Source organism: Lycium barbarum, chromosome 3, assembly GCF_019175385.1.
Source record: "Lycium barbarum isolate Lr01 chromosome 3, ASM1917538v2, whole genome shotgun sequence".
Taxonomy (NCBI): Eukaryota; Viridiplantae; Streptophyta; class Magnoliopsida; order Solanales; family Solanaceae; genus Lycium; species Lycium barbarum.
The window spans coordinates 7,375,237-7,402,575 of NC_083339.1; the positions used below are offsets into that span (position 1 = coordinate 7,375,237).

The 27,339-nt window shown below is 34.8% G+C and overlaps 3 protein-coding genes and 1 non-coding gene across 4 annotated transcripts; 1 reads left to right on the forward strand and 3 right to left on the reverse strand.

Moving 5' to 3' along the window:
* Positions 1-9,510: 9,510 nt before the first annotated feature.
* LOC132630088 (beta-1,4-xylosyltransferase IRX9) lies at positions 9,511-14,691 on the reverse strand. Its single transcript, XM_060345620.1, has 3 exons — positions 13,695-14,691; positions 11,821-12,049; positions 9,511-9,891 (listed from the first exon to the last, which is right to left on the reverse strand). Exons 1-3 carry the CDS (start codon positions 14,450-14,452, stop codon positions 9,778-9,780), a joined length of 1,101 nt encoding a protein of 366 aa, XP_060201603.1. The 5' UTR covers positions 14,453-14,691; the 3' UTR covers positions 9,511-9,777.
* Positions 14,692-17,393: 2,702 nt separating this feature from the next.
* Positions 17,394-19,002, reverse strand: LOC132630087 (protein OSB2, chloroplastic). The gene has a single exon (XM_060345619.1). The coding sequence runs from the start codon at positions 18,832-18,834 to the stop codon at positions 17,674-17,676; it is 1,161 nt and encodes a 386-aa protein (XP_060201602.1). The 5' UTR covers positions 18,835-19,002; the 3' UTR covers positions 17,394-17,673.
* A 424-nt stretch (positions 19,003-19,426) lies between these two features.
* TRNAQ-UUG (transfer RNA glutamine (anticodon UUG)) lies at positions 19,427-19,498 on the forward strand. The gene has a single exon. It is a non-coding gene; the product is annotated as a tRNA-Gln (tRNA).
* Positions 19,499-19,929: 431 nt separating this feature from the next.
* Positions 19,930-26,035, reverse strand: LOC132630089 (DEAD-box ATP-dependent RNA helicase 57). The gene is made up of 14 exons (XM_060345621.1): positions 25,931-26,035; positions 25,756-25,845; positions 25,306-25,353; positions 24,508-24,637; positions 24,263-24,387; positions 24,060-24,151; positions 23,160-23,256; positions 22,981-23,061; positions 22,666-22,898; positions 22,049-22,243; positions 21,804-21,894; positions 20,710-20,832; positions 20,454-20,604; positions 19,930-20,296 (listed from the first exon to the last, which is right to left on the reverse strand). Exons 2-14 carry the CDS (start codon positions 25,834-25,836, stop codon positions 20,097-20,099), a joined length of 1,647 nt encoding a protein of 548 aa, XP_060201604.1. The 5' UTR covers positions 25,837-25,845; positions 25,931-26,035; the 3' UTR covers positions 19,930-20,096.
* Positions 26,036-27,339: the final 1,304 nt, after the last annotated feature.

Consider the following 27,339-nt stretch of genomic DNA (forward strand, 5'->3'; position numbering starts at 1 on the left):
ACAGCAAACAAGGTGTGATGGAATAGAAAAAGTTTTAAAGAATAGTACACAACAATTAGTAATTTCTGAACCGTATTCCCTGGCAGCGGCGCCAAAATTTGATACGCTCAAATTACACCTATTAATGGCGTAAAGCGGACGTTGTCAAATATAGTAACCCAACAAGGTTGGGGTCGAATCCCACAGGGAATATGGAGAGAAAAGAGTACTAATTGTATGCGATACCGGTCTTTAAATGCTTTAATCCTATTCCGGATAGTTTGAATTGATTGTTGAATAATGTAATTTAATACTTTGACTTAAAATGTAATTAATGTGAGAGAGAGAGACTAAGGTTGTGTTCCTCAATTTGATTAGATATTATGCTTCAGGTTTCAAAGTGATATACTTCTAATGGTTGTTCTATGAATATGCACTTGGTCTCTTAAAGACTTCTTAATGTTTCCCAACAGTTAAGCAGTATTTCCTCTTTACGATTCTTCCGAATATAAAAGAGTTACAATCGAAGAGAGACCAATGATGCCAATTTAGACTTATTATTATTCCTAAGTTAGTCTATTAAACGAGGGTTAACGCCTCGAATCATTGTTATTCAATCTTACCAATATTGACTTTCTTTCCCAAGAAAAGTCAATATAATGGCTTCGGCTAATGCTTGCAATCATTACCCAACATTACAACTCAAAGATAGAATAAATAACAACAACCATTATGCATATATCAATAATAGAAACCCATTCACATAATACCCATCATGGGATTCACAACCTTAGAATTGAAATTAGCTACTCATAATGTTTCTTGACAGAAAAAGCTTAAAGATTAACATAATACACTTACAATACTAATACAAGATGGAATGAGAGTGAAGTTGTTGCCTTAAATGCTCCAACCACTTCAAGATTAAAAACCTAGGGTTTATGCCTCTAAAATAAAATCTGAATAATGAATTAAAACCCTACATTATGTATTTATAGAGCCAAAAATCGCGCCAAGTTTCTGGACAAAAATGCCCTTACGCCGCATTGTTACGGACCGTAACTCAGGTTACGGTCCGTCCTTCATTTCGTCATTTGACCACTTTGACGTTACGGCCACCATGCGACGGACCGTACCCTGTGTTACGGTCTGTCCTTCTGAAGCGTAAGTGGTGACAATTACTTGGCAACTCTCTGGAATTTTGGATGATGTTACGGTGAAGGGTTACGGACCGTAACATGAGTTACGGACCGTAACACTCCACCGTAACACTGATGGTTTCAATGAAAACTTTCTGGAAATTCAGGCCCTGTTACGGTTCAAAGGTACGGACCGTAACATGAGTTACGGACCCTGTTACGGTCCGTAACAAGAGTTACGGTCCGTAACATGAGTTACGGAGCGTCGCTTAGCTCCAATTTGTCCGTTTTTTCAGCATTACTTCTCATTTCCGATCCTTAGTTAATCAACCCTATAAAACACAAAAATAACATAAGAAACAATGTAAAAACACTTAAAATCAAGCAACATGTCTAGTTACAAAGGCATAAAATGTGCTAAAATTCACGGCACATCAATACTTATTCTTGATAGTCACCTTGTTCAGTTGCCTGTAGTCAATGCACATTCTCATCGTGCCATATTTCTTCTTCACAAATAACACAGGTGCACCCCAAGGCGATACACTAGGCCTCATGAACCCTTTATCAAGTAGCTCTTGGAGTTGAGCCTTCAGTTCTCTCAACTCAGCTGGAGCCATACGATATGGAGGAATAGAGATAGGTTGAGTCCCTGGAACTAAATCAATGCTGAACTCGATTTCTCTCGTCGGGGGTAGGCCGGGTAAATCTTCAGGAAAAACATCCGCAAATACACGAACAACAGGAACACTATCAATAGTTACATTCTCCGCTCGAGTATCATGAACGGTGGCAATAAAACTCAAACACCCATGATTAATCATTCGGCGTGCCTTTACATAAAATATTATTTTTCCTTGAGTCACAGGAGTCATGCCTTTCCACACTAAAGTTTCTCCAGGAAAATTAAAACGTATAAGCTTAGCACAGCAATCCACCGATGCATAATATGATGCCAACCAATCCATGCCCATAATCACATTGAAAGCGGACATCAGTAACACACATAGATCAACTACGGTGTCCCTGCCCTGAACAAATATCACACAATCTCTATAAACTCTATCCACTAATATACCCCTCCCCCCTAACTGGGGTTTCTATCACATACGGCACATTAATAGACTCAACTCCCCGTTCTAAGAATATAGCAAAAGAAGGAGATACATACGAATACGTAGAACCGGGATCAATAAGAGCATATGCACCATGAGAACCAATAATAATAATACATGTGACTACTGCATTAGATGCATCGACATCCTGCCTGGTCATAGCAAAGAATCTCGGCGGCCCACCCCCTCCCTGAGCAACCTGTGCACCCTGTCGACCCTGTCCACGAGCACCCGGTGGAGCGGTCCTAGCTGGTTGAATTTGACCTTGTTTAGCTGTAGTAGTTCCGTGCGGCTATGTAGTAGCTCGACTAGCACCAGAATTTCCTTTAGAATAGTATTTAGCAATATGTCTCTTTTCACCACAAGTAAAACAAGCCCTATCTGCCCCAAAGCAACGACCATTGTGATTTCTACCACAGTTAGAACACCTCGAATGATAACCTGACTGATATGAGTTATTACCCTTCCTTTGCATCTGCTGCTGGCCCTGTCTAGCGGAATAACCAGTAGAAGACTGCACCACTAATTCTGACTGAGTAGATCTGGACTGCCCATGATAAAAACCACTTTTTCCCCCAGATGGAGCACCACTAAACCCACCTGTGTTACGTGGCTTTTTGCTTTCACGCTCAACTTTGTCCATCTTTATATAGGACTCGTAACGGAGAGCAGTGTCAACTACATCTGAATAGGTACCATATCGCACATCTCGTACCACAGGACCACGATAGCGATGCTCAAGTCCATCCACAAATCGTCTCACCTTCTCTCTCGGATCCTCTACCAAATAAGGTACATACCTGGATAAATCTGTAAACTTGGCCTCATATTCTGTAACGGTCATAGTTCCCTGCCGCAGATTATTGAACTGACGTCTCATGTCATCTTACTTGCTTAATGGAATAAACTTGTCCTTAAACAGTGCTAAAAATTCTGACCAAGCAATAGGTGGTAACTCTGCTGGTCTACCTCTCTGAATCGAAATCCACCAAGACTCTGCAGAGCCTGAGAATAAGAAAGTGGCAAATTCCACACCACGAGTCTCCTTCAGCCCCAACGTAGTCAATATCGTTTCACAACGATCAATGAACTTCTGAGGTTCAATAGAAGTTGGTGAAGCATCAAACTCTAGTGGCTTAAGATCCATGAAATTCTTAAACTCCTTAGATTGTCCTGCAGACTGGACAACCTGTTGAGGGGACAACTGAGGTGTCTGATTAGCTGCAACATTCAACTGAACTTGAGCTTGTGCTTGTGAAGTAGCCTGAGGACCTGGAATTCCACCATGATTAGGCACCAATGCCTCCAACACATTCAATAATCTGGTCACCACATCTGCGGGCACAGCAATAGTAGGGGCAGCAGCTGGTGCCGGTAGAGTGTTTTGAACCACTTGTTCCTGCACTTGCTCTGACGTAACTCGGGGCTGACCCTCATTCACAACTTCAGGCTGAGGAGTGGCCTGAGTCCTAGTCTGAGCTCTAGTCTGATGAGCACTAGTTTGTCTACCACCACGGGTAGCACTCTGTCCAGCACCACATTTAGCAGATAAAGATGCGCGTTTCTTAGCCATCTGTGAAATAAATATTACAAGGTTAAACTTGATTAAACTCACGCACGAACAAGGAATTAAAGAAGGGAAAACTTCCTAGATATCCAGTAGCCTCAAGGTCATAAGTATGGGCGCCTACACACCGATGAACAAGACTCTACTAAACACTGCTCCATGACCTCGGACTTAAAGCCTAAGCTCTGATACCAACTTTGTCACGTCCCAAAATACCCGCTAGACGTGATTGGCACCCAGCAAACACCACTTGCCAGACGAACCATATATCATACTCTTAATCATTTACAAAAGCACTAAAAGAAAATAAGTGCAGGTCCAACAACGTTATTAATGATAAAAATGCGAAATAGTCGCCAACCAAATCCATAATCGATTTATTAAAACCAATCAACGCTAAGATAAAAAAAATCTCTAGCCCACATCCCACGCTAAGACCATGGAGCATCTAACAAAGTTACATGAGTTTGAGTGTCGGGCATGTACCCAAAATAAAAGAAATAACTAGAAATAAACTAAATAAAGCTGAAATGGCTGCCTCCACGAACAATGCGGTGGCTCACCTCAGCAACAGAATCCACTCACGAAGTCTTCAATTACCAGCCTCGTTCTCAACGACAGTATCTGCATGGACATGCAGGTAAGGAGTGAGTTATACATAAATATAACCGAGTTGATCCTCGACCCGCCACTTCAAATACCCCTGGAATAAGTGTTAGAAAATACAAACACACAACAGGCACAAAAATATTATGCACATGAATATATCATTATATAATAGCAACCAAGGTCCAAACAACTGTTTATCAAATATATTATATATCTCAACACAATTTACACTACGAACCGTCATAAGTGGCAGTTAAAGAATTAGACAACACTATGAATCCACGACAACATACACAATGTGCCAAATATGTCAGGAAGCAAACACAATGCTAAAGGAAGCATACGCAATACCCCAATATCATCAAGAAGCATACACAATGCTAAGGGAAGCATACACCCAATATAATCAAGAAGTATACACAATGCTAAGGGAAGCATACACAATGCCCCAATATCATGGCTCACAGCTATATCACATCACAAAATAATTTATAAAGAGAGTTTTAGATTATTTGAAAATAAAGTATATGCGGTTAGCCTTAAGGACCACCGATTCTGTCAAGCACACACTCGACCCAACACATAAACCAGGCAGACAAAACATATTTTTAAAACGAGTTTTGAAAAGCAAGTACCCAAAGCTTAAAGTCTCACTTACCTCAAATTCACAATTCAAACACACTTCCCAGTAAATCAAAACTGCGTTCTCGAGTCTTCGGATTGCCTCAAACTACACAAAAACGAATTTAGAATGGTCAAAACCCTTAGGGTAAACCACTTCTATATTTTTAGAGACTTAAACGGTTAAAGTCAAATTTTAAAGGATGAAAACGCCCTCTGGTCAATGTGTTCAAAACCCGACAAGACTTATGTTTTCAGAAAGGCCTTAACGAGAGGATTCCAACGATATATAGAAGTCTAAAATCCGACGCTATTTGCCCTTTCAAATCAATGATTTTGGTTGAAGAACCCTAGAACTAAACTTTCTCAATTCTTCAAAATATCCCCATGTTTTCACCATAAAGATTCACCTATAATTATGTAATAAACTTAAATAAAAGATTAGAGTCATTACCTTGATGATTTGGGATGAAAGTTCTTGTTTTTATTCTCCCTTTTCCTTTCTTTTTCTTCCTTTCTTTTCTTTGTCTCACTGGTTTTTTTCTCCTTCTGTTGGCACGTTTCCTTTTTTTTTTTTTTTTTTTTTTCTTTCAGCAATTTAGTGATTCACGTCTGATCCATCAAAATTTTAAAGCTCCTTTTTTTTTCTTCTTTTTTCCTATTCCTTTTTTTTTTTGGGCTTGGCCCACTAAATTGCTTCTTTTTCTATTTTCTCTTTAATTCTAATTACGAATTTCTTTTCTTTTAAATTCCTTTTAGCTAAAATTACCAACTAAACCCTTATTTAAAAATTGGATTATTACACTAACGAACAAATTAAATAAGATTATATTATTTTATTTTTAATAATATATTGAAGGACACCATTTATAATGATCGGTAAATATAACTATCTAGTTATCTCGCATATGATTGTGTCTTTCTCCTTTTAATTTCATTTTAATTTTATAACAATTTGATGTTACTAAACCACGATTGCCTATCAAATCAAAGGCGTGCTCAATACATTTTTTTTCTACGTACAAACAAATTAAATGAGATAATTTGATTCTAATTTTTAATAAAATATTGAACGTCACAGTTTATAATGATTAATAAATGTAACTATCTCGTTACAACCTCGCATATGATTGCCTTTTCTTTTGAATTCTTTTTAATATAATCAAGTTTGACGTTGCTAATACAACGATGTTACCTATCAAATAAAAGGCGTGCTCGACACATATTTTTTCAACTGACGAACAAATCAAACGAGATCATTTTATTTTAGTTTTTTCAATTCCACCAATTGTAATAATTAGTAATTGTAACTATCTCCTTGCCTCACTCAAGATGGAATCTTACACTTCAAGTTCCTTTTTTATGTCAAATTTGATGGTCCAATACGATCAGTGGCGGACCTAGAATTTTAAGGTCGTGAGTGCTTGTCTTTTAACGACAAATTATGATCGTCTAAAAATGTAATGCTACGGGAAAAGAGAAACTATTGTTTCCAGGTAATTAGGACACTGAAGAAAAGGTTGTAAATATTAATGCAAGTGATACTTTTTTTCTCCTTTTTACCACAATTAAGCAAACTAATTAAAAAGGGAAAATTAGAAGTTCAAAAAAGCAAATAAGCAGTGAGAAAGGAAAAGAAAAAACAGCTGGTAAAACTGAAAGGAAGAATCTGGCCAAAAATTTGAGAAGCAAACGCTCTAAGCAAGGATTGGTCTCGAATCTCACGCAAACAACAACTTTGATTTCCCCTTTTAAATCAAAGCACCCAGCAGCATCTTTATGCAATGGGTGCTTAAGTATTTTATATATCCGTTTTGTTGATTTTTATACATAAATACGTAAAGTTTGGGATGCGGTCAATGGGTGTGGAACACCACTTTGCACTACATGAGTCCGCGCCTGAATACGATGATAACACTTACTTATCAAATAAAAAGGTGTGCTCAAGATTTTTCTTTTAAACTCACAAACGAGCTAAACGAGATATCTTGTTATATATGGTTTCTATAAAATCGTGAAGAATATTTTATTAGTAATTAAAAATAGTGAAAGAAATTTGTATGTGTGCGTAGGTGGCTAACCATCACTTCTGTCCATAATTACCCAAAAACCATTTTTTTTTTTCTGACTGGACCAATGGACTATTAAACAAATGGACCAGCGGATATTATGGCATTAGTTTATTCATTGATACAACTCATACAATATCAAGGCATTTATTTAACTGAATTATTGAGACATAGGACTACAACCGTTACAATAAAATGTAATGTAAGTCCTACGTGACCGTTATAATATTGATTTCATATTATTACTATTAGTATCGACCCCACAAACTAACAGTGCATTTGCATTAGTCCCCACCTGCCTTTGTTTTTTATTTTCATTTTGTTGTTTCTGTTTGGAAAAAAACATAATTTTGGAGTTATTGTTGCTTAGATAACCTTGTCATTACCTGTTGAATTTTGTATCTATTATCTTGACGTACGTTTTGGAGAATGGAGAAAGCAGTTGGCAGCAATTGAAAATTTCAATTTGACGGCAAAAGACTGGATTTTCTTAATTTTTATAGATTGACCATATAAAAAAAATATTATTAAGTTATTTAAACTTCTTGATATATATATATATATATAAAATATTTCACTTTTATGATGATGTGATATGAGTAATGAAAAAATGTGGATTCATATAGCTGACCGGTTGACCCTAACTTGTTCGGTATTGAGGTGCAATTATTGTTGTTATTGTATTAAGTTTTTGTTGTACTAAGTTACTAGTGAATTTATCCGCACTACGCGCGGAGTAAAAGAGTCTCACTAAATTTAGGACATATTCTATTTTGAATGCCCGAATATTAGAATACTCAAAAATTAATTTTGTAATTTTATTTTAAATTATTCTTCCTTCAAAAGTAATATTCTAAATAGAAGAAATTATAACTTCAACCAAAAGGTCCTCGTACAAAACCTAAGTTCTCAAATGCTAAACCAAAAGTCACATAAAACATCATCGATATATTTGTTTTAAGCAAACAAGTGAAAAAATATAGAAGAAATAGCCTCCATGGCAGCAAAATTACAAAAACACTAAAACAAAAAATATATAATTCACAGCATATTTTGTAGACGTGGAACGGTGTAAGTGTGCGTAGTTCGCATTAATCATCTAACTTTTTCATTTTATTACTTCTAGTTACATAATAAATAAAAATTCATTTATTTGTGTAATCTTAATTCTTACCTAACCAGATACCTTACCTGTGAGGTTTGAATAAAAACATTGTGTATTATAGCCAACAATGTAGTAATTTTTTAGATTATCATAAGCAATATTGTTTGTAGCCTGCTGGCAGGAGATAGCAGTCATTTGGCTATATATATATGTCTACTCAAGTCACTTTTTTATTAAATTTTGCTACTGAAGAGAAATGAGTGAATGAGCAACAGAAACCAAACAATTTCTTTAAGACACACACCTCATTGTACCATGAAATGCTAGATATTCGTTTGGTGCTTAGGTGTGTATATGGTGGTGTATATATAGGTGTAATTATGGAGTCTTTTAAGTTTTCGTGACTCATAAATGGACAAAGTAATATAGTAACGAAAAGAATATATTCAGCCTATTTAAGATTTGTTAAGGAAGGCAGACAAGGTAAGCATACAGGCTGCATTAACAACCCCACGAATACAAGCATTTACCCCCACTTTAGTAGCGGGACTCTATGGGCTATTAATAGAGTAAGATTAATTGAATTATAATGATAAAGATAATAGGGGAAAAAGCTAAAAAAAAAAAAAAAAAAAATAGGATCCTTAGCCGAAGAGAGGTGTCACATCATCTCCTTATTGCATAGCTTTATATTATATATAGATATAGATTTACATATTAAGTACAGTCAATCCTCCTATAGCATTCATCATCTTAATAATATTTCACTAAAACGGTCAAGTTTTCTATGGAGTCGATTTTTGATCAAGTTATGTTATATTATATTATATTTTCTTTCTATATACCATCATTTCGCTATAGTGGCAAAAAATTATCTAGACAAATGATGTTGTTATAAAAATATTTGACTGTATAAGTAACTTTCAATAGCAACGTATATTAGTAACTTACCAAAGATGATAAATGGCTTGTTATAACTAATAACAAGTAAAACTACAATATTAGTATGATAATATACTATCCGTGTATATTAGTTAAATCATTTTACCTTAGATTCTTTGAGATTTATCGTTGGATTACCTTAGAGATAGCGAAGTTGATGTCACTCAACCACTAAAAACGGTATAACAAAATCATTTTTTATGTCATAACAGAAATGTCATTCAGCTATTGAAAACAGTATAACACTAACTTTTATTATGTCGTGTAACTAGAATTATCAATTTAACAAATATTGATCCATTTAGCACAATTAATTTAGAAAGAAAAATAAAACTCAAACGAACAATTATCTGAGATGTTTCGATTGAAATGCCAGGACTGAAATGTATTTCTACATCTAGAACAAAAATTTAGTAATGGACAAGAAAAATACACTAAAAAGGAATAGGATAATAAATATAAGAATTATAAAAAATAAAAAATTCTGAAATATTGATAGATTTTGCTCTTTGGGTACTTTGTTCTGTTCCTCTTCCTAGCAAAACAAATTGTTTTATCATTCATCAGAAGATGATTATTTTTTTCTCTTTTTTTTTTGTCCTTATGTTTATCAAATAACTCTGAAATATATTCATGTTGAAAGAGGAAGATTCCATAGCAAAATTTTGGAGCAATCATTTGGTGGAATTCCCATCAATTTAGTCTCATCTTCAAGAACCTCATTTCTCACAAATTTTAGAGAATCCTGCAAATAACAAAAATAAAAAAGAGCCAAACAAGGGATTAATATTTTTTTTCCTATTTTGAGGGTGTGGACATTGGAAGTTGAATGTTATTTAATATTATTTAATTGACATTTTTTTCCACATAGTTCGTTAATGTGAGAAGACAGAACTGACCAACTGAGAAATAGTAACAATAAATTATTAAGAATTCAAACTCGTGACACTGAGATTCGACTTATGATTTTTATATGCAAATAACAAAAATAAAAAAAAGCCAAACAAGGGATTAATATTTTTTTTGTATTTTGAGAGGGTGGACATTGGAAGTTGATTTTTCTTTTAATATTATTTAATTGACATTTTTTCCCTCATAGTTCGTTAATGTGGGAAGACGGACCTGACCAACTGAGAAATAGTAACCAGAAAATTATTAGAATTCAAACTCTTGACACTGAAATTCGAATTATGATTCTTATCTTATAGTATGTGTTGTCCCCTTGGAAGCATATAAAATTAAGATCAGGAAGGTAGTTATTGATATTTTTTGAATTTTTTTCCTGAAAAAAAAAGTAGTTTTCCTCTATAATTTGTTTGATTTAGGGCTCTGACTTGTATGATTCGAAGTTTATTGTAATGTCTAATAGGGTGGAATCCATACCACAAGTTATGCGTTCACCAACATTGAGTAGCTTAGACCCAAATTTTGTATATACATACTAAGAAATCATTTAATATCTTAAATAATCTAGTTTCAATTTCTGAACGTAGTCATTATCTTGTCACAGAATTTAGAATCCACTAATTTAAAATTCTGAATATGTCTCTAGTCTAACGGTGTTATGAAATTTGTCTATAACTTTATATATATATAAAAGGGTATTGGTTGTGGACATATGTAGTTAAGAGAAAGTGACGTGATCATAAGTTTAGTTGTTCTTTTATTTTCATTACTTGTTTTTTATATCGAAAGGTTTTGGAAGAGTTAGTTGTCAATTATTATAATAGTAATTAGGTGTATAATTAGTGGTTGCTTATGAAGCACTTGACTGACTATGATCAATTATAATGATAGTGATGATTGGAAGTTTCTTGAGGTAATCACTAATTTTTAAATATTCTTTTTTTCTTCTGCATATACCACACATGCATATATATGTAAAAGGACAATTTAGCAAGGAAAAAAAATCATTTTGCTATATATTTCATTATACAAGAAAATTTTAGTGAGCTCCAAATTGAAAATCTAATTTTACCTTACGTTCGTACTTGTTTGCTTTTGTTCTTGGGCTCTACTTTTTATTATTTTTTATTTTCACATTTTTCTCAAGGTGACATTTAAGTGACATGTCAACTAAAGACTATGATAAGTAACAGGGGTCGTTTGGTTTAAAATAATATTATCCCAGAAGTAGAAGGTGACATTTGCGTGACATGTCAACCAGAGACTATAATATGATATACTGACATGAGGGGTTGTTTGGTTTAAAATAAGGATATCCTAGGATTGGAAAGTGACATTTGAGTGACATGTCAACTAAAAACTACAATATGATAATATTATAATCCTTAATTATATTCAAGATTAGTCAGGATATATAACTCCAGCTTCTATAGGGGACAGATAATCTTATGATTTTAATATAAATTTATCCTGATTTTAGTTGATATTATAACTCAATACTGAACAAATTACTCTTAAATTCTAAATTGAGATAACTCCTTATTTCCTGTAACCCGACCCCTAAATGTTCAAGAAAAGATAGTGTAAAACAATTTACACCATTTAAATGCATAGAACGCATGTTAGGGAGAAGTCGATTTGCCACTTTAAGAAAGTATTATCAAACTAATATCAAATTTTCTACTTCAACAAGATCAAATTAAGTAAAATAACTCTTTTCAAGGTTAATCATATTAATTAACTTGCAAAATTATATAGTATTATTTACCTGAGAAGTGTCTTGAACAGAAGAAGTGCGACCCCATCTTTCTGGATCCCAAAGAATAGAACTATTGAAAGCAAAGCTTGAAACTCTAATTGGAGGCCTTTCATCTGTTAAATTGTTTGCTCTCTTCAAATGCCACCCCATAACTTCTGATGAATCACAAACTGGTCCCTCTATTATCACTTGCTTCTTGTTTGCAGATAATAATGCCATTGGCCATGTCCCAAATCCCCTGTAATAAAATTGAGTAGTTTTGGCTCAAAGTATGTATATATTAAAAAAAATAGTAAATAAATATAAATAACATATTTTGAACTGATTAAATCAACTGTGGCTCAACCTGCACATGGAGGTCAGAGTTTCAAGCCGTAAACAGTGAAAACAACCTCTTGCAAAATTATATAGTGGGGGTCGCTTATTATGGGTTCGTCGAAAGTTGGTAGTTTTGACTTAAACTATGTATATGTGTTAAATATTTTTTAGTAAGTATATATAAGTAATATATTTTGAACTCAATCAATCAATTGGCATGTGCTATCAAATCCATAAAATTCAAATTTTGGATATGCTTCCGTATCGGAAGGTCACAGTCGCAAATACAAGTTAGGGTTACATATTATGGGTTCATCTGATTCATTTGGTTCAAATCATATATGTGTTAAAAAATTTACTGAATAAGTACAACTAATAAAATTTGAACCCAATAAGTCAAATGACATGTGGTATGGACCCCATAAAATTCAAATTTTGAATTTGCCTCCGAACTTGGAGGTCGCAGTTTTCAAGCCGTAAAAATAATTTCTCGCAAAAATACAAGGTAGATCATGTATACTAAACTCAATGTGGTTCGATTCTTCCCAGACCACGGCGTGTAACAGGAACTTAGTGCACCGGGTTGTCGTTTATTAAGTTCTCGAACCAATTTTCTAATAAATTCACCTAAACCATGTGTCTGTATAAGTTGTCAAAGATTTTCTTGGATTCTTCTCTATAAAGACATAATGTAAGATGCTTTATCGACTTAGAATCTGTCTGTCAACTCTTAGCGTTAAGTATAACTAAACAAATTAATATGAAAAAAGAATTTGGATTGATAAATTTATTCTAGTAGATTATTAGTTAGGCTTGATTTTAATAACGAAACGAACAAGCCCATAAGTAGGATTTGGTCAAAAACTGCTACCTCTGAAAATTTCATGTTATTTATATCTGGGGGTTTATATCTGGGGGACAGAAGTTTCCCAACTAACACTTATCCAATGCCTCAGAGATTATCCAAATTTATCCGAGTTTAACTTCTATACACCAATAACGTAAAATAGTAACTTTTATACTATCATGTCACCTAATAATTATGGATAATCATCAGTTAAAAAGCGGCATCAATAATACGAAAAATAAAGCATGTTACCTCCTGCAACATGTTAAACACTACAACCTTGATAGTTTCGAGAAATCTAGGTAAAAATGAATAATCGGCCACCTAAATAACTATAGGTAACCATCGTTTTAAAAAGGTGGCATTAGTAACTTAAAAAATAAGGCTTGTCATCTGCTTAACGGGCTAAACAGTATTAATGTATATCAGTTAAACTCTATCCAGAAAATAGACTTGATGGTTTTCGAAAAATCTAAGTTATGAACAATTGAACATCTATAAAGGGGCGGACTACAGCTTCGCCGCCTCCGGGTTCGGCAGAACCTAGTAGCTTTGATTCAAACCATATATTTGTGCTTAAAAATTCACTTAATATGTATATATAATTTATCAAGAATCTAATACGCTGCGTTTTCTTGAAAATTTAAATATGGTCATCAAAGAAAATTTCTTGGAATATATATGATGGAAATTATTTAAAAAAATTAAGAATACTTACTCAATTGCTCGAAGCTCATCAAAGAAGGTGAGATCATAGACATTAGAGAGGCTACCAAAATGAACAATCCCACTTAACCTGTGATGTTCAATGTGATTTAGAGCCACATTTCTTTGATGATCCACTTCTTCATGAATGTTAGTGAAATTCTCCTTGAAAACCAAGTGTCTATACATAATGCCTGTTTTTCGAAGTATTTCTGATACTTCTGAATCCTCAATTTGTTGTTCCACAACTACCCACAAAACTGGCTGTGGAATCAATCTCAATGTGTTTGATAGCCTCTTTAGTAGCATTCCTCTTTTTTTATCTTTAGCGTTCGTTGGAGTGACGATTATTAGTAGCCTTCTGGGGTTCAAGAACTCGTCGTTACCTCCTTCTGGCTCTTGTTCTTGATCTTCTCGCTCTTCTTCTCCTTCTTCTTCCGCTAAGACCTTTTTTGAGTGCCTCGTGTCGTTTAATTTAGACCATTGTGATGTTACTGTTGTTGTTGTTGTTGCTGACGTTTTGTCAGACAAAGGTTTATTGAAAGTCTCACTTTCTAATCTTGCACGGTGCAACATGTTCAATGAAGGTTGTGTTTGATTTGACTCATGGGGAGTTTTGGGAATTGCACTATTCCTACTGGAGATCATTGAAGTACCTTTGCCTGTAGGAGCAAAGCCAGTGAAGAATCCCATAACAAAACAAAGAAGGAAATGAACAATTGCTTTCTTCCATAGTTGAACTTTTTTCTTTGATCTTTCTAAAGACCCCATGATGTAAAATGATCTTGATTTTTCTTCACTAAGATGAAAAGATAGAAGGAATTGATGATGTAATGGACAAGGAAATGTAGCATGGAAATTATATATAACTAGTAGGGTTGAGAATAGAAGAAGAAAAAACCCTTAATTCATTTTTTAAAGATAAAAAAGATAGGGCAAGAGCTAACAAGCATATGATTGAAGGAGTTGGTTGAATAAAACAGAGTGTTAGTTGTTTCTCAATTTTATGTCATTGGGTGAGGGGCTTTGCTTGAAGTAAAAGGAAAAAAATAAAGCAAAGAAAATTAATCATATGCAGAAGGAAATAAGTTGCTTTCTTTACCAAATAGTAGTTGAGATGGAAAGCTCATACACCTAAAATGATTTCATATTTGAAATGCCATGCACCTGCTATTTTTTTTATTTTATTTTTAAAAATTGACTTGTTTGAGCAAGTTGGCGACCATATTTAGATTTATGACACTCACCTATACTATATGATATTTTTTAAAAGGAAATTATCAATTATTACTCACTTAAAGAAGTAGGTAATTTTAGTTAATGAACTCATAATGATGTTCAATCAGAGCCTTAATGGTAATAGAGTAGAATTAAATCCTAGTTTTAAGTATGAAACCTGAAAAGAAAGGGGAAAAGATGAATATACTAGTTAAGGATCGAGAACTTTGAACTACTTCCTTCATATGAGTTTCTGTTTAAGGACTAGTGTAGAATATCAGCAAATAAGGTGGCAAGTCTTAATTCTTTTCAAAAATAAAATCTTATGTGTTGTGTATATTTAACTTCTGTTCGAAATCCATACTGTTGCTCGGCTCCTTAAAGAATGTAGCCGCGTGTGTATCAGACCCTCCAAAAGTTAATGCATTTTTTAAAGATCTTACACAGGTACGAAAACATTTTTGAATACTATGAACAACATAATTGAAAATTACTCAACCACACATTCATTGAAGTCTTACAGAGTAAGAAATACCTACACATGAGGTAGAACCGGTCAGCTCAGCATGACCAATCGACTAGACTTAACATAAATGGAGCGACTGGAACCATTCTGAAAATGTCTACCATCTAATCCTATCTTAAATCAGAAACAATTTCAAAATATATTCAGACGAGTCTAAAGTTTATACTCCACACCAACCACTCAGCACAATTTGCTTCTTTATCAAAATCAGCTGAAATCATCCTTCTATGTCCTTTGTTTTGTTTATCCACCACTTCGTATATTATAAGTAAAAGGGAGGGTAGTACGGTAAAGGGTTTCTGATACATCTGGAAAAATCGGAACCAAGACTCTTTTGCCATCCTATGTCATTCACCGATATTGATCATTGACATTGTAAGTCATTTTCTTGCTTTTGTGCCAGCTCATGATCTAAATGAGTTGTACATACACCCTAGCAGTAAAGAAGCAACTGTCTCTTATACAGATCGTGTATTAATCTACTATAACTATAGGATACTCTCCTTTCGCGAATTAATACGTTTATTCGAGTGATCCACAAACGACGAAATCTCTCTTTTTCCTATCCTTATTCCTATCCCAATGAGTCAAAACTAAAGCTCTTCTTTTCTGTTGAGCAATAGTTCTATATGTCTATGTTTTCCAGAACTCAAATTTCTTCCTTAGAAATGATGAAATGAAAAGGAAAAAATCCTTGAATTATCATCTTTTGTTGAGTTTTAGTTCTTTAAGTCAAGAATTCTCTTATCAACTTGAAAATCAGCTAGTGATGTTCCTTCATAACACTAGAGGGAAATTGATAACAACTCTGTCGATTATTGTGACTTCCAAAACTTGCTGCACCTTTTGAACAAGGTGCAGACTTCAGAGTATGCTTGCTATAGCATAATGTCCCCAAAGGTTAGCCAAACAGATCATTACTTCATTATAAGCTCAAGCTGTAGTTGAGAAATCTAAAATGTCCCTGCAAGTTAATTCACTTCAAAACTTGTTGCTGAAACTGAGCCGATCAGTATGACTTACTCTACAGGCAGCTAGCCCAGATATGTGTGTGTGTCAAAACTTGTTGCTGAAACTGAGCCGATCAGTATGACTTACTCTACAGGCAGCTAGCCCAGATGTGTGTGTGTGTCATAGTATCATCCATAGTATCAGACAGATCCACGATTCACTTCAGTCTTGTGGCAGAGCCTACAGAAGGCTTTGGGTAGCAGAGTGAGTTTTAGCACAACCTTCAATCCTCAGACTGATGGCCAGTCTAAAAGGACCATCCAGACATTGGAGGCTATGAGGAAATAATCCCTTGATTTTCGAGGTTGTTAGGACAGACATCTACCCTTGGTGGAGTTCACCTGTAACTAGAGTTATCGGGCAAGAGCATAGATATGCCACCTTTTGAGGCACTCTGTGGACGCAAGTGCACGTCTCCCCTATGTCAGGATGAAGTAGGAGAGAAACAACAATCTATACATGGTGCAAATTTCTTTGGGTGATGCATTTTAACTTTGAACATTCTAACTGACTGCACACAAAAATGAAAGTGTGCATGTCTTCGTCACCCTATAACTCTACCCAAATCAAAATTTATCATCATTTTAAGTTTTACTAGCAAATAAACCAGTCATCACTTACGTGCAGACTTCTAACAGTCCGAATTTTCCCAAAGCATCCGTCACTTGTTCTGTTCTTTCAAGTAACGAAAGCTGTAAGGGTACGAAGATGCCAGGTAGCGGATAGGACAGACTAGTGATCTAAGACAGATATGCATACAATTATTACTAATAGTTTTCTCTAGACAACTGGTAAAAGTTCCAGACTAATGTGCTTAGATTGATATTCAAGTGAAAGTCAATTGTTTCACCTCCATTTCACTTTTCGCTAATTTTCAACATGCCATATTGTCTTACTAACATCTACCCAGAGAATTTGAGAAATAATGCATCCAGAAATTTGGCTTGGCCTCGGAGCTTATGTATGGAGAATCAACAAACAGCACTGCTATATTCAAAATGCTACAATCAAGATCTTCATATTCACCAAAATCACAACGGAAAGATGCATCGGAAAACAAAACTATCATCAGAAAGTGCTATAAGATGTACCATTATAGGGGAAAATAAGTGCTTCACGAGCATTACGATAATGTGCTTCCCTCCACCATAATACTTCTCAAACTTTAGGTGGCCAGTATTTGACTACACTGAACAAAATTCACTGTCATAGCATCAAACTTATATGGAAACTCTTCCTAATGGAGTTGAATGTGCTGCTTGTCTGAAAAAGCAGCTCGTTGTTCTCGCAATGGTGGCAAACGTGACAAAACCCAATCTGGTGAGCTATCGACCCAAAGCCCTATACCAGTATTCTTGTGCTTAAAATCAGGTGCTTTCGGATTCAACTTATTAGCTCTATTGTCCCACCAATTATCGGGATTCTCCACCAAATCTTTCCAAGAATCAACTTCCTTCCCAACGCCTTTCGGTTTAGGAGCATAAACGTCAAATTCAAGTCCTTCGAGTCCCTCAAGAATCCACCTGGGAGCATTCTTAACCCACAGAGATGTACTACTATCCTTCTTCTTGAAATCGGGATGCCTTGCTTTCACAATTCCATCTAATTTCGCCTTCCGACAATCCCACCATTCTTTCGGATTCTTTATAAGTTCCCTCCAATCATCACCTCCAGTAACGCCCCCCTCCTTCAGTTTCCCCCCACCCAAGTTAACCGAATCATCATATTCTAAACCAGACAAGCTATCCTTCTGTTTGACCAAATAATCAGAATGCTGATTATTACTTTTCGGATAAACAGATTTCACACTCTCCTTTAGGTTTTTTCTTTTAAGACCCTGAACAAAGTTAACATTCTCAGCAACAATATGAAAACAAGACTGATATTCATCCATGAATTCACAAGACAATAATGGATCCATAGAGAACTTCCCAGAAACATAAACACAATCATTTTCCTTCACATGACAAGCGACAACATGAGCTAAATCACCAGTAAACACAACAGGAATCATTAAAACAGAGTTATCATCACTACTTTCATGTGCAACAACAGTACCAGCAGAATATTTCCCATCATTTGAAGCTTCAAACTTAACTGAGGTTTGCACAAAACCAACAAGATTAACTAAATTTGCAACTTTTGCTTGGTAAGGTATCTCACTTGGCTTTGGCCAAGAAGATACATCTGCTGCTTCATCAATCTCAATCCTTGGAGGGGTTAGCACATAAGATGAGGAGGGTTCTTGGGGTTTTGGGATTTTGGGATTTCTTGATTTGGAGATTGTTGTAGAGGCAAATCTTGAAGATTGTTGGAGGGTAGTGAGGGTTTGGAGTAAAAGTTGGCATTTTTTTGGGAATAAGGACTTGTTTGCTATTGATTTTGTTAAGAAATTCATGGATGAAACTTGGGTTTTAGAGAAATTTTGAATCTTTTATATAAGCAAAGGGAATTGTTACGTTTTTTTTTTGGAGATGGAAATGATTTGGAGGAAGAAGCAGAAGGGTTTTGTGGTGGCACAAGGGTTTAATGTTTTGGTTCCAGTTTACCTGGATGGTTTGCTGATTTTAGGATGCCTCCCTCAACTCTTGTATAATTACAATACTCTTCACTTTTTTCTTTTCTGGTATTTCTTTTTTCGTTCTCTTGAGCTGAGGGTTTTTCGGAAACAGTTTTCCTATCTTTTAAGGTAAGGGGTCTGTGTGCACTTTATCCTTCCCAGATACCATATTATGGGATTCCACTGGGTATGTTGTTATTATTTGTCTCTTCGTACTGCTTTGAATTGATGGTTCTTATGTCGAGGGTCTATCGAAAACAACCTCTCTAACTCCCAATTTAGGAGTAAGGTGACCCTTTCCAAATCCCACTTTGTGAGATTTTACTTTGTATGTTGTTGTTGTTGCGGTCTTCTCTTCCCTTTTTCTTGGTTTATTCCAATAACTGTTACTCCTTTTTTTTCTAAACAAAAGATAAACATCGAACAGTGAGGTTCTATGGTGTAGTGGTTAGCACTCTGGACTTTGAATCCAGCGACCTGGGTTCGACTCCCGGTAGGACCTTTTGAAATTGAAAGGGATTTTTTGGAGCAATAGTTATTATCTCCATATATATGTTTGCTCTCTGTTATGCTATTTTCTTTTTGTTGAAGATGAAAGACACAATACAACTTTTGTAGTTCAAGTGGAGAAGAAGTTAATTGTATTTTAGGTTTGAGAAAAAATTTGTGAAAGTTTTATAACGACGTACCCAGTGTAATCCCAAACAAAACGTCCGGTAGAAGTTTTACGTTTGGGAAAAAATGAAATTTGTTAACGGTAAAGATTTAAAAAGTTTCACTTGAAATGCACCTTCGAATCACAACTCAAAAGAGAATTCTTTTGAAAGTTTTGCTTGAAAAAAGCTTAAACAAACATGAACACCAAAACTCCAAAAAATTATTTGCAAGTGAAGTTGAAAAACTCCACAAATTAACTTGAAGGAACTCCATAACTTTTAAGTCAAAAAAGACAGCATTCATTTCTCTAGTATTTAAGTGAAGATGTCACAAGAAAGACCATTCCAAATTCATACATAACATAAATTACAAAAAGAATCATACATCAAAATTGTAAAATGGTTAAAAACTTGATATAATGCTCAAAACTGGAAGCCTGTGTTTCATATGTCTGGCTGAGTTGAAATGGTTTCTCTTCGCGGCCTGTGTTTCCTCCACTTTTTCTTGGTCAGGGACATGATCCACTCTGGAACCTCACCACCAGATGAAGTAATAACATTTGCTATGTTCCTCAAAAACGGAATATCTGCTTCCGTATAAAGTGTTATCGCCTCCCCACTCCTTCCTGCTCTGCCAGATCGTCCTATTTACAAAATCACCGTGCAGGTTTCAGTGAACAGTACCTCTTATAATCACTGTACGACTATGACTTAAACCATGCTAAAAATGTTTTGGGAAGTCGCAAACTTATGAATCACTGGATAAGGTTGTGAATGTTAAATTTGTGGTTAGATATTTACCAATTCTGTGAATGTATGCTGCAGCGGAGTCTGGGAAATCATAGTTTATCACGCAGTTGACGCCTTTGAAATCCATTCCCCGGGCAACAACATCAGTGGCAATTAAAACCCATGTTTTTCCAGCTCTAAAGTAATCAACGGCGTTTTCTCTCTGCATTAAAATTAAAGTGTAAGTAGGAACGGAAAGAAGTATTCTATACAGCAGGATACAATTTAATCAGCCAATACGAAAATACAGGAGCCATGCCAAAATTACCTGTATCTGAGATAGATCTGAATGGATAACATCGGGTCGAATATCTTCCAATTTTAGCTCGTCATATAGCTCCTTTGCGCGCTCCTTGTTTTGAACGAATAATAGCACTGGTGGGTTCAAACTCTACAAATATTATAAATCAGAAAGGCAATAGAATAATAAGATGAGTTTGGTATACGTTATCAGTTTAACAAATCATTGTAGATATTGATCATAGATCAGCTTAACAAAATAGCAAAAAGATAAATACCTAAATTAGGACAGGTGATGGGATTTTCCAAAATGATCATTATGATATCAATAAAAGTATCAAACGTAGCCGTGAAAAAGCCAGCGAGTGGCATTGAAAAGAACGTGATTGGAAGGAAGCAAAAATAGAAATATTGCATTGGAATTGTCCGTTGAGGGCTGATGTTGACAGTTTGTACACAAATCTAACAAACTTCTTTTCTTTTTTAAGTTTTTGGACAACATGTAGCATACCATGTCACATAGACAACTGGATGAACTTTGTAGCAAGCAACACATGTTTTATACGGTCACTTAATTCCTTTAAAAGGTAGTAATACCCCTTTTCCTATCAAAAGAAAAAGGATGATTCGCTAAAGTAACAGTACGTAGTAACAAAATGGCAATTCTAGAGCACAGGAGTTTTATATAGAATGGAATAAAAAATATAGATGCACGACTCAAACGTTGAAATCCCTCTCAGCAAAACAATGGTCTGAATCATCAAATCAAGGGGTATCAACTAGTGTCCGATTTTTTGGAATATAAAAACCAAATAAGCAGAAAAATAAAATCGCGAACAACTGACAGGCACATATGACATCTGTGGGGGGTGGAAAAAATGCAGGAAATAGCACAAATGTACCGTCTCAATATGCAAGAGTGCTTCAAAAGTAAAAGTTTCACAGCAAATGTGCAATAACTAGTATCCATATGAAATCTCTCGTGCAAATATTGTTGTTCAAGGTTTTTTTGAGGATGAGTAAGCTGTTTGCAAGCAGAGTCCAATCACTCCTAAGCTGTTTGCAAGCAGAGTCCAATCACTCCAAAAAACGACTGATGACTAAGAAACATGAGGGCCATACCTCTGCAAAGCTTTGACGAAGAGCCAGAAGTTTCCCTTCTTCACTCCCTACATATACCAATTTTTGCTTTATTGTTTCAGAAGCCGAATTTCTGCAGAAATGCGACAGCAGGCAAGTAAGTATTCACCAAGATGGAGATACATAAATAGGTGAGAAAGGAAGATGCCGACAAATTCTCTTCTCCTTCACCAAGAAACAACAGAAAAAAGGGAGTGTAACCAGCCAAAGGCCTATTTAGTACTTACTTCCTACCAATAATAACTCGAACAGCATCATGCATAATTGTGCGTGCTCGTTCTTCAACTATGTCAGGTAAAGTAGCACTGAACAATGACCGAAGAATTGAAGGATTTGTGCATGCCTTTACCACAAAATCAACCTGCTCTAGCATGCCAGGCTCGAAAAGCTTATCAGATTCATCTAAGACAAGAAATTCAACCCTGCACCCAAAAGGAGTTGGTGAAAAAGCATGCTAATGCTGATTCAAAATGGAAATATTTTGCACCAAATTCCAAATAGTAACATTTTCTAGGTTTACACAGAATAAAAGCCAAGGCATATACACCTCTATAACGAACTCAGCCTGCAAAATAATTAAATCTCAATGTGTTTCTGAAAATAAAAGAATTATTACAAAGAGATTTTTTGAAATCCTTGCATCTCTACACTAGACCCTTAAATTCACCAGATGCTTTTTATAAGAATTACAGTACGAATTATGCGATCGTCCTGGGATCTACTGTGTCATTGCCTCATAAACTCTTGTTTAACAAGACCACGATGATTTAATATCAACAAGGTTGAAAGTTGAAATGCCCACACTAGCACCTGAGAGTTTGAACCTAGAAAATGAGGAACATACCTACTTAAATCAAGCTTTCCTTTGCGGGTAGCAAACTTTAAGCGCAATGGTGTCGAGATGAGTACATCACATCGCAGTTTAGAAAAGTCCCCACTTTTCGCGAGCTGTTTAGTCATCAACCTGATGTAGAACTTCTTCCCTTTGGCCAACTTTCTGCATTCTCTTGTTGTCTGAGAAGCTAACTCTCTTGTAGGGGAAAGAATTACAGCTCGGACACCATCCTTTGAAGTATGCTGATCAAGAACGATGGCTGTCAGATGTCGTCTAACAACTTCTCATAAAGTGAAAACGATCAAACATAACAATCCAATATACCTTGAGTTTCGTAAGTATAGGAAAGACAAAAGCAAATGTTTTTCCAGAACCAGTAGGTGCAGAAGCAAAGCATTCCCGTCCCTAATGAAAGTCAAACATGATTAGAGACTGTTAAAGGAAAAACAAGAAAGATAGATGTGTGTATACAAAACAGTGGCGGAACTCAAGGAAGATCATACAGATAAGAGGACTGGAATAGCCTGCCTTTGGATTGGCGTTGGTTCTTTAAATCCCAGTTCTGCCAGATTTCGTAATAGATATGATCGACATTTATATCTGTGAGACCATATACAAACAGACTGTTGGTGAACGCGAGGACAGAGGAAAAGTCAAGTGCAGACAACAATGAATAAACTGATAAATACAGAGAAAGCGATTTGCTCTTCACAACAACTTTGTACATTCCTAGTTATGTTCCATGAAAGGGAATATGACGTAAAGGAGGATACATAGAAAGGAGAGTTGGGGAAAAAGGAGTTTCAATGCACAATTGCAGAACTCTCCTCATTTCCCATCAATGGCCTATCCCCAAAGAAGGCACAGTAAACAGGTAAAGATGACATGACGAAATAAGAGTAGCAGTTGAGAATTAAAATCATATATGCATTATGATATATTTCAAAAACTTCTAGCATCTAAAGCTAAGCCTCATAAGTGATCCATCTCTCCCCCAATGATTATAAGAACTAAGAAATTGGAATAGATAAGGAAAAAGGATACCAAAACTGCAGGAGAAATAGCAAAATCTTTCATTAGCCTACTTATCTTCCGTGCTAGATCAATTCAAAAGAGCTTAAAGCATTCATCAACACTCTATCACAGCCTATTCTTGCTTTACACATCACAACAAAATGCATGACTCACATAAAGTTGATTCAAGGAGGCATGGAAAGTGGCAAACAAAATGAATGGACTAAGGCTTTGTTGGGCATTTCACCAAAAGTGACTTCCTTTGACATGATCGAAGTGTTCTATAAATAGATATCATACCTATTGTAAATAAGTAAACATCTTAAATACTTGTCCATGGTTAAGCATGAGAGCATATGCCGTATTCAACAAAAAGCATGATAGAGTACCTTGATCTTAATTCCTCAAAACTGTGTAATGGCGAAGGGACATTACTCCCCGAAACATGAATGTTGTGCATCTTCCGGAAAATTGCGTCCCTCTAAATCCACAAAATCATAGGGACAAGAAATATCTCCTCGGTAAAAGTTCAAAAACAATTCATGAACACAGCAAAATAACTTACTGTCAACTGCTAGCAAATGAGACAAACCTCCAATTGTCGATAATATTCTTTCTTTCCCTCAACCAGTTCATTTACAGATTGGCCATTCTCTTCAATGGCAGCTTCCTTTTTCAATTTTGAACTCTTGAAGACGGCAAATCCCTCCACTGAGTCTAAAACCAATGCCACGAATAATGACAAAGAGCCAAAGCAGCAAACTTTTAGTACCCACTTTATAATTGGTACAAAGAAATAAATGAGAAGCTCAAAATAGACAGACAAAAGAAATTTACCAGAAACTGTTCCTTTCTCCTTCCTCTTCCTCTTCTTACCCACACTTTTATTTGTCTCGTCCTCCATTTCAGATTTTCCATTCTCGATGAACTCCAGTTTCTCTAATGAATTATCAATAGTTTCATGCTCCTAGGTAAAATATAAAGTCAAATCTTCATTTGCAAAAAACATAACAGATGGCAATGCAATGACATACACACAATATATGATTGGGCTTTTCATCAATAAGAAATAAGTGAAAATTGAAACAACAAATAAGCAAATGCTATATAGACACATTTCGGAGGAACTCAGTTTTCCTCCTATTCTTTTGTATTCCCTCTGTCCCTTCTTTTTTATCCTATAGCCGGGGTGTCCGGGCCAGCTTACCCGCACCTCGACTAATTCCACGGTATACCGAGCCACCTCCCACCAGGTACCCATAACTCTATCCATTAAGGATTGAACAGACGCGAAGAATTCACCTAGTGTTTTTTGTCTCTGTTGGGTCTATGTTGGGATTTGAACCTGAGACCTCATGATTCTCAACCTACTTCATTTGACCACTAGGCCACACCCTTGGATGCAAAGGCATAGGTAGCGAGTTTCAAACTAGGAACCTCAAACATATAAAGTGAGGTTCAGGACCATCAAGCCATACAGTGAGCTGTCTGTTTTATATAATACTATTACTATTTGGAGAATCAAACCTTTCTTTACTTTGACTACAAAGTCAAAACATTTCCTAAATATTTTTAATTACAAACAAAAAAAAAATGTTTCTTGTGGCACTATAATTTATGTAAAATCAAGAATACCTTCTCAATCAATTGCAGTTTCTCAGCTGCATCAGCTGTATTTTTCCCCTACACATCAAATTACACAAAAATCAATAATTTTTACAATGTAAAATCAAACAAAACTCAAACCCCACAATTTTCAATACCATATATCACTGAAATTTTACTTTTTTACTCTATTATATGACGAAAATAAAAAAGAGTCTAAGAAAAGAATAACTTTTGCAATATAAAATCAAACAAAAACTCAAACCCCACAATTTTAAATACTATATATCACTGAAATTTTACTTTTTTACTCTATTATATGACGAAAATAAAAAAGAGTCTAAGAAAAGAATAACTTTTGCAATATAAAATCAAACAAAAACTCAAACCCCACAATTTTAAATACTATATATCACTGAAATTTTACTTTTTTACTATGTTATAAGATGAAACAAAAAAAGGGTCGAAGAAAAAAACTACCTTAAATCTGTCAAAATCTTTGGAAAACTTTTTACGGTTGAAAGAGATGCCACCAAACAAGAAAGATGCATCTTTTTCCATAACTATAAACTGCAATTGGAACTGAAGTTAACGAGGAGAAAAATTAGAGGGGCTTAGATGAATATATGGAAAGAATATTGGGGGCAAACCCTACAACTTGTTTTGGCAGCTGAGAACTTGGAGACTTGCAGGGTTTTAGAAGATGAAGCTTAGATGTAAAACCTCTAAGAGGGAATAAAAAAATAATGAATGACAGAGTAATTTCAAATATTATGTAAAAGTAAAATTTCTCTTTTCAAGGTTTAAAGTAATTTACCAAACTTTCAAAATATATACATACAAGGTCAAACTGTTTTTTTTTAACGTATATATATATATATTCTAACTATATAGAAGAGCCGGTTGGGCTCCTTTTTCGTCGTCAGTTGTGAGCCCCATAAAAAAAAATTATGAATCTCATATATATTAAACAACAACTAAAATAAAATAAAAATTATAGGCCCCATATATATTAAACAACAATTAATATTTAAAAAAATGTGAGCCCCATATGGGCTCCTTTTTCGTCGTTCGTTGTGCGCCTCATAAAAAAAATTGTAGGCCCATATATATTAAACAACAACTAAAATAAAATTAAAAAATTGTGGGCCCCATATATATTAAACAACAACTAAAATAAAATTAAAAAATTATGGGCCCCATATATATTAAACAACAACTAATATTAAAAATAAAATTATGGGCCCCATATTAAACACCAACCAGTATTAAAAAAAATGAAACACACCACATCCAAACTCACGGGAAAAAAAAGTGGACCCCATATTAACAAAATCAAGCAATATCAAAAAAAAAAAATGAATCCCATATTAAAAAAACAAACAATGTTAAAAAAAATTGTGGGTCTCATATTAAACACCAACCAGTATTAAAAAAATAAAAAAATAAAAAAAGTTGAACCCACCACATCCAAACTCATGGGAAAAAAAAGTATACCCCATAAAAAATAAACAATGTTAAAAAAAATGCTTAGAAAATCAAAAAATTAAATCAATAATGATGGACACATTGCCACATGCGTATCAACCCATTAGTGGGAGCAAATGAAATTATTGTACAGCAACATATTTAAAATACTTATATATTAAAATAAGATAGAATTTAATTACTTTTTCATTTTTTTCTTACTCTAATAAATGTGAAAAGAGATTAATGTCATAAAAGAAAAAATAATATTAAATGGAGATCAAATAATTAATAAGGTAAATTAGTGAAATTATAATTCTAATTGACGTTTCCTTAAAAAATCGTGTAAAAAATAACATGACAAGTAAAATGAGTTAAACAAAAAATATTTACTAAAAATTAAAAAATAGAAGTTCTTCATGGCCCTGTATTAAACACCAACCAGTATTTAAAATAAAAATAAAAAAAGAGAGAAGAAAAAAAAGTGGAACCCACCACATCCAAACTCACGGGAAAACAAAAGTGGACCCCATATATAACAAAATCAAGCAATATTAAAAAAAAAAAAAAAGTGAATCCCATATTAAAAAAACAAAC

Excerpts from the sequence above, each read along its gene's own strand:
- LOC132630087 (XM_060345619.1), bottom strand. The coding sequence starts at position 18,834 with ATGAATTTCTTAACAAAATCAATAGCAAACAAGTCCTTATTCCCAAAA.
- LOC132630089 (XM_060345621.1), bottom strand. The coding sequence starts at position 25,836 with ATGGAAAAAGATGCATCTTTCTTGTTTGGTGGCATCTCTTTCAACCGT. Across the intron at positions 23,257-24,059 it reads TTTGAGGAATTAAGATCAAG|ATATAAATGTCGATCATATC; the intron begins GTACTCTATCAT and ends ATGGTCTCACAG. Across the intron at positions 22,244-22,665 it reads GGAAAGCTTGATTTAAGTAG|GGTTGAATTTCTTGTCTTAG; the intron begins GTATGTTCCTCA and ends TTTTGGGTGCAG.
- LOC132630088 (XM_060345620.1), bottom strand. The coding sequence starts at position 14,452 with ATGGGGTCTTTAGAAAGATCAAAGAAAAAAGTTCAACTATGGAAGAAA. Across the intron at positions 12,050-13,694 it reads GATGAGCTTCGAGCAATTGA|GGGATTTGGGACATGGCCAA; the intron begins GTAAGTATTCTT and ends ATTTTATTACAG. Across the intron at positions 9,892-11,820 it reads CTGTTCAAGACACTTCTCAG|GATTCTCTAAAATTTGTGAG; the intron begins GTAAATAATACT and ends TGTTATTTGCAG.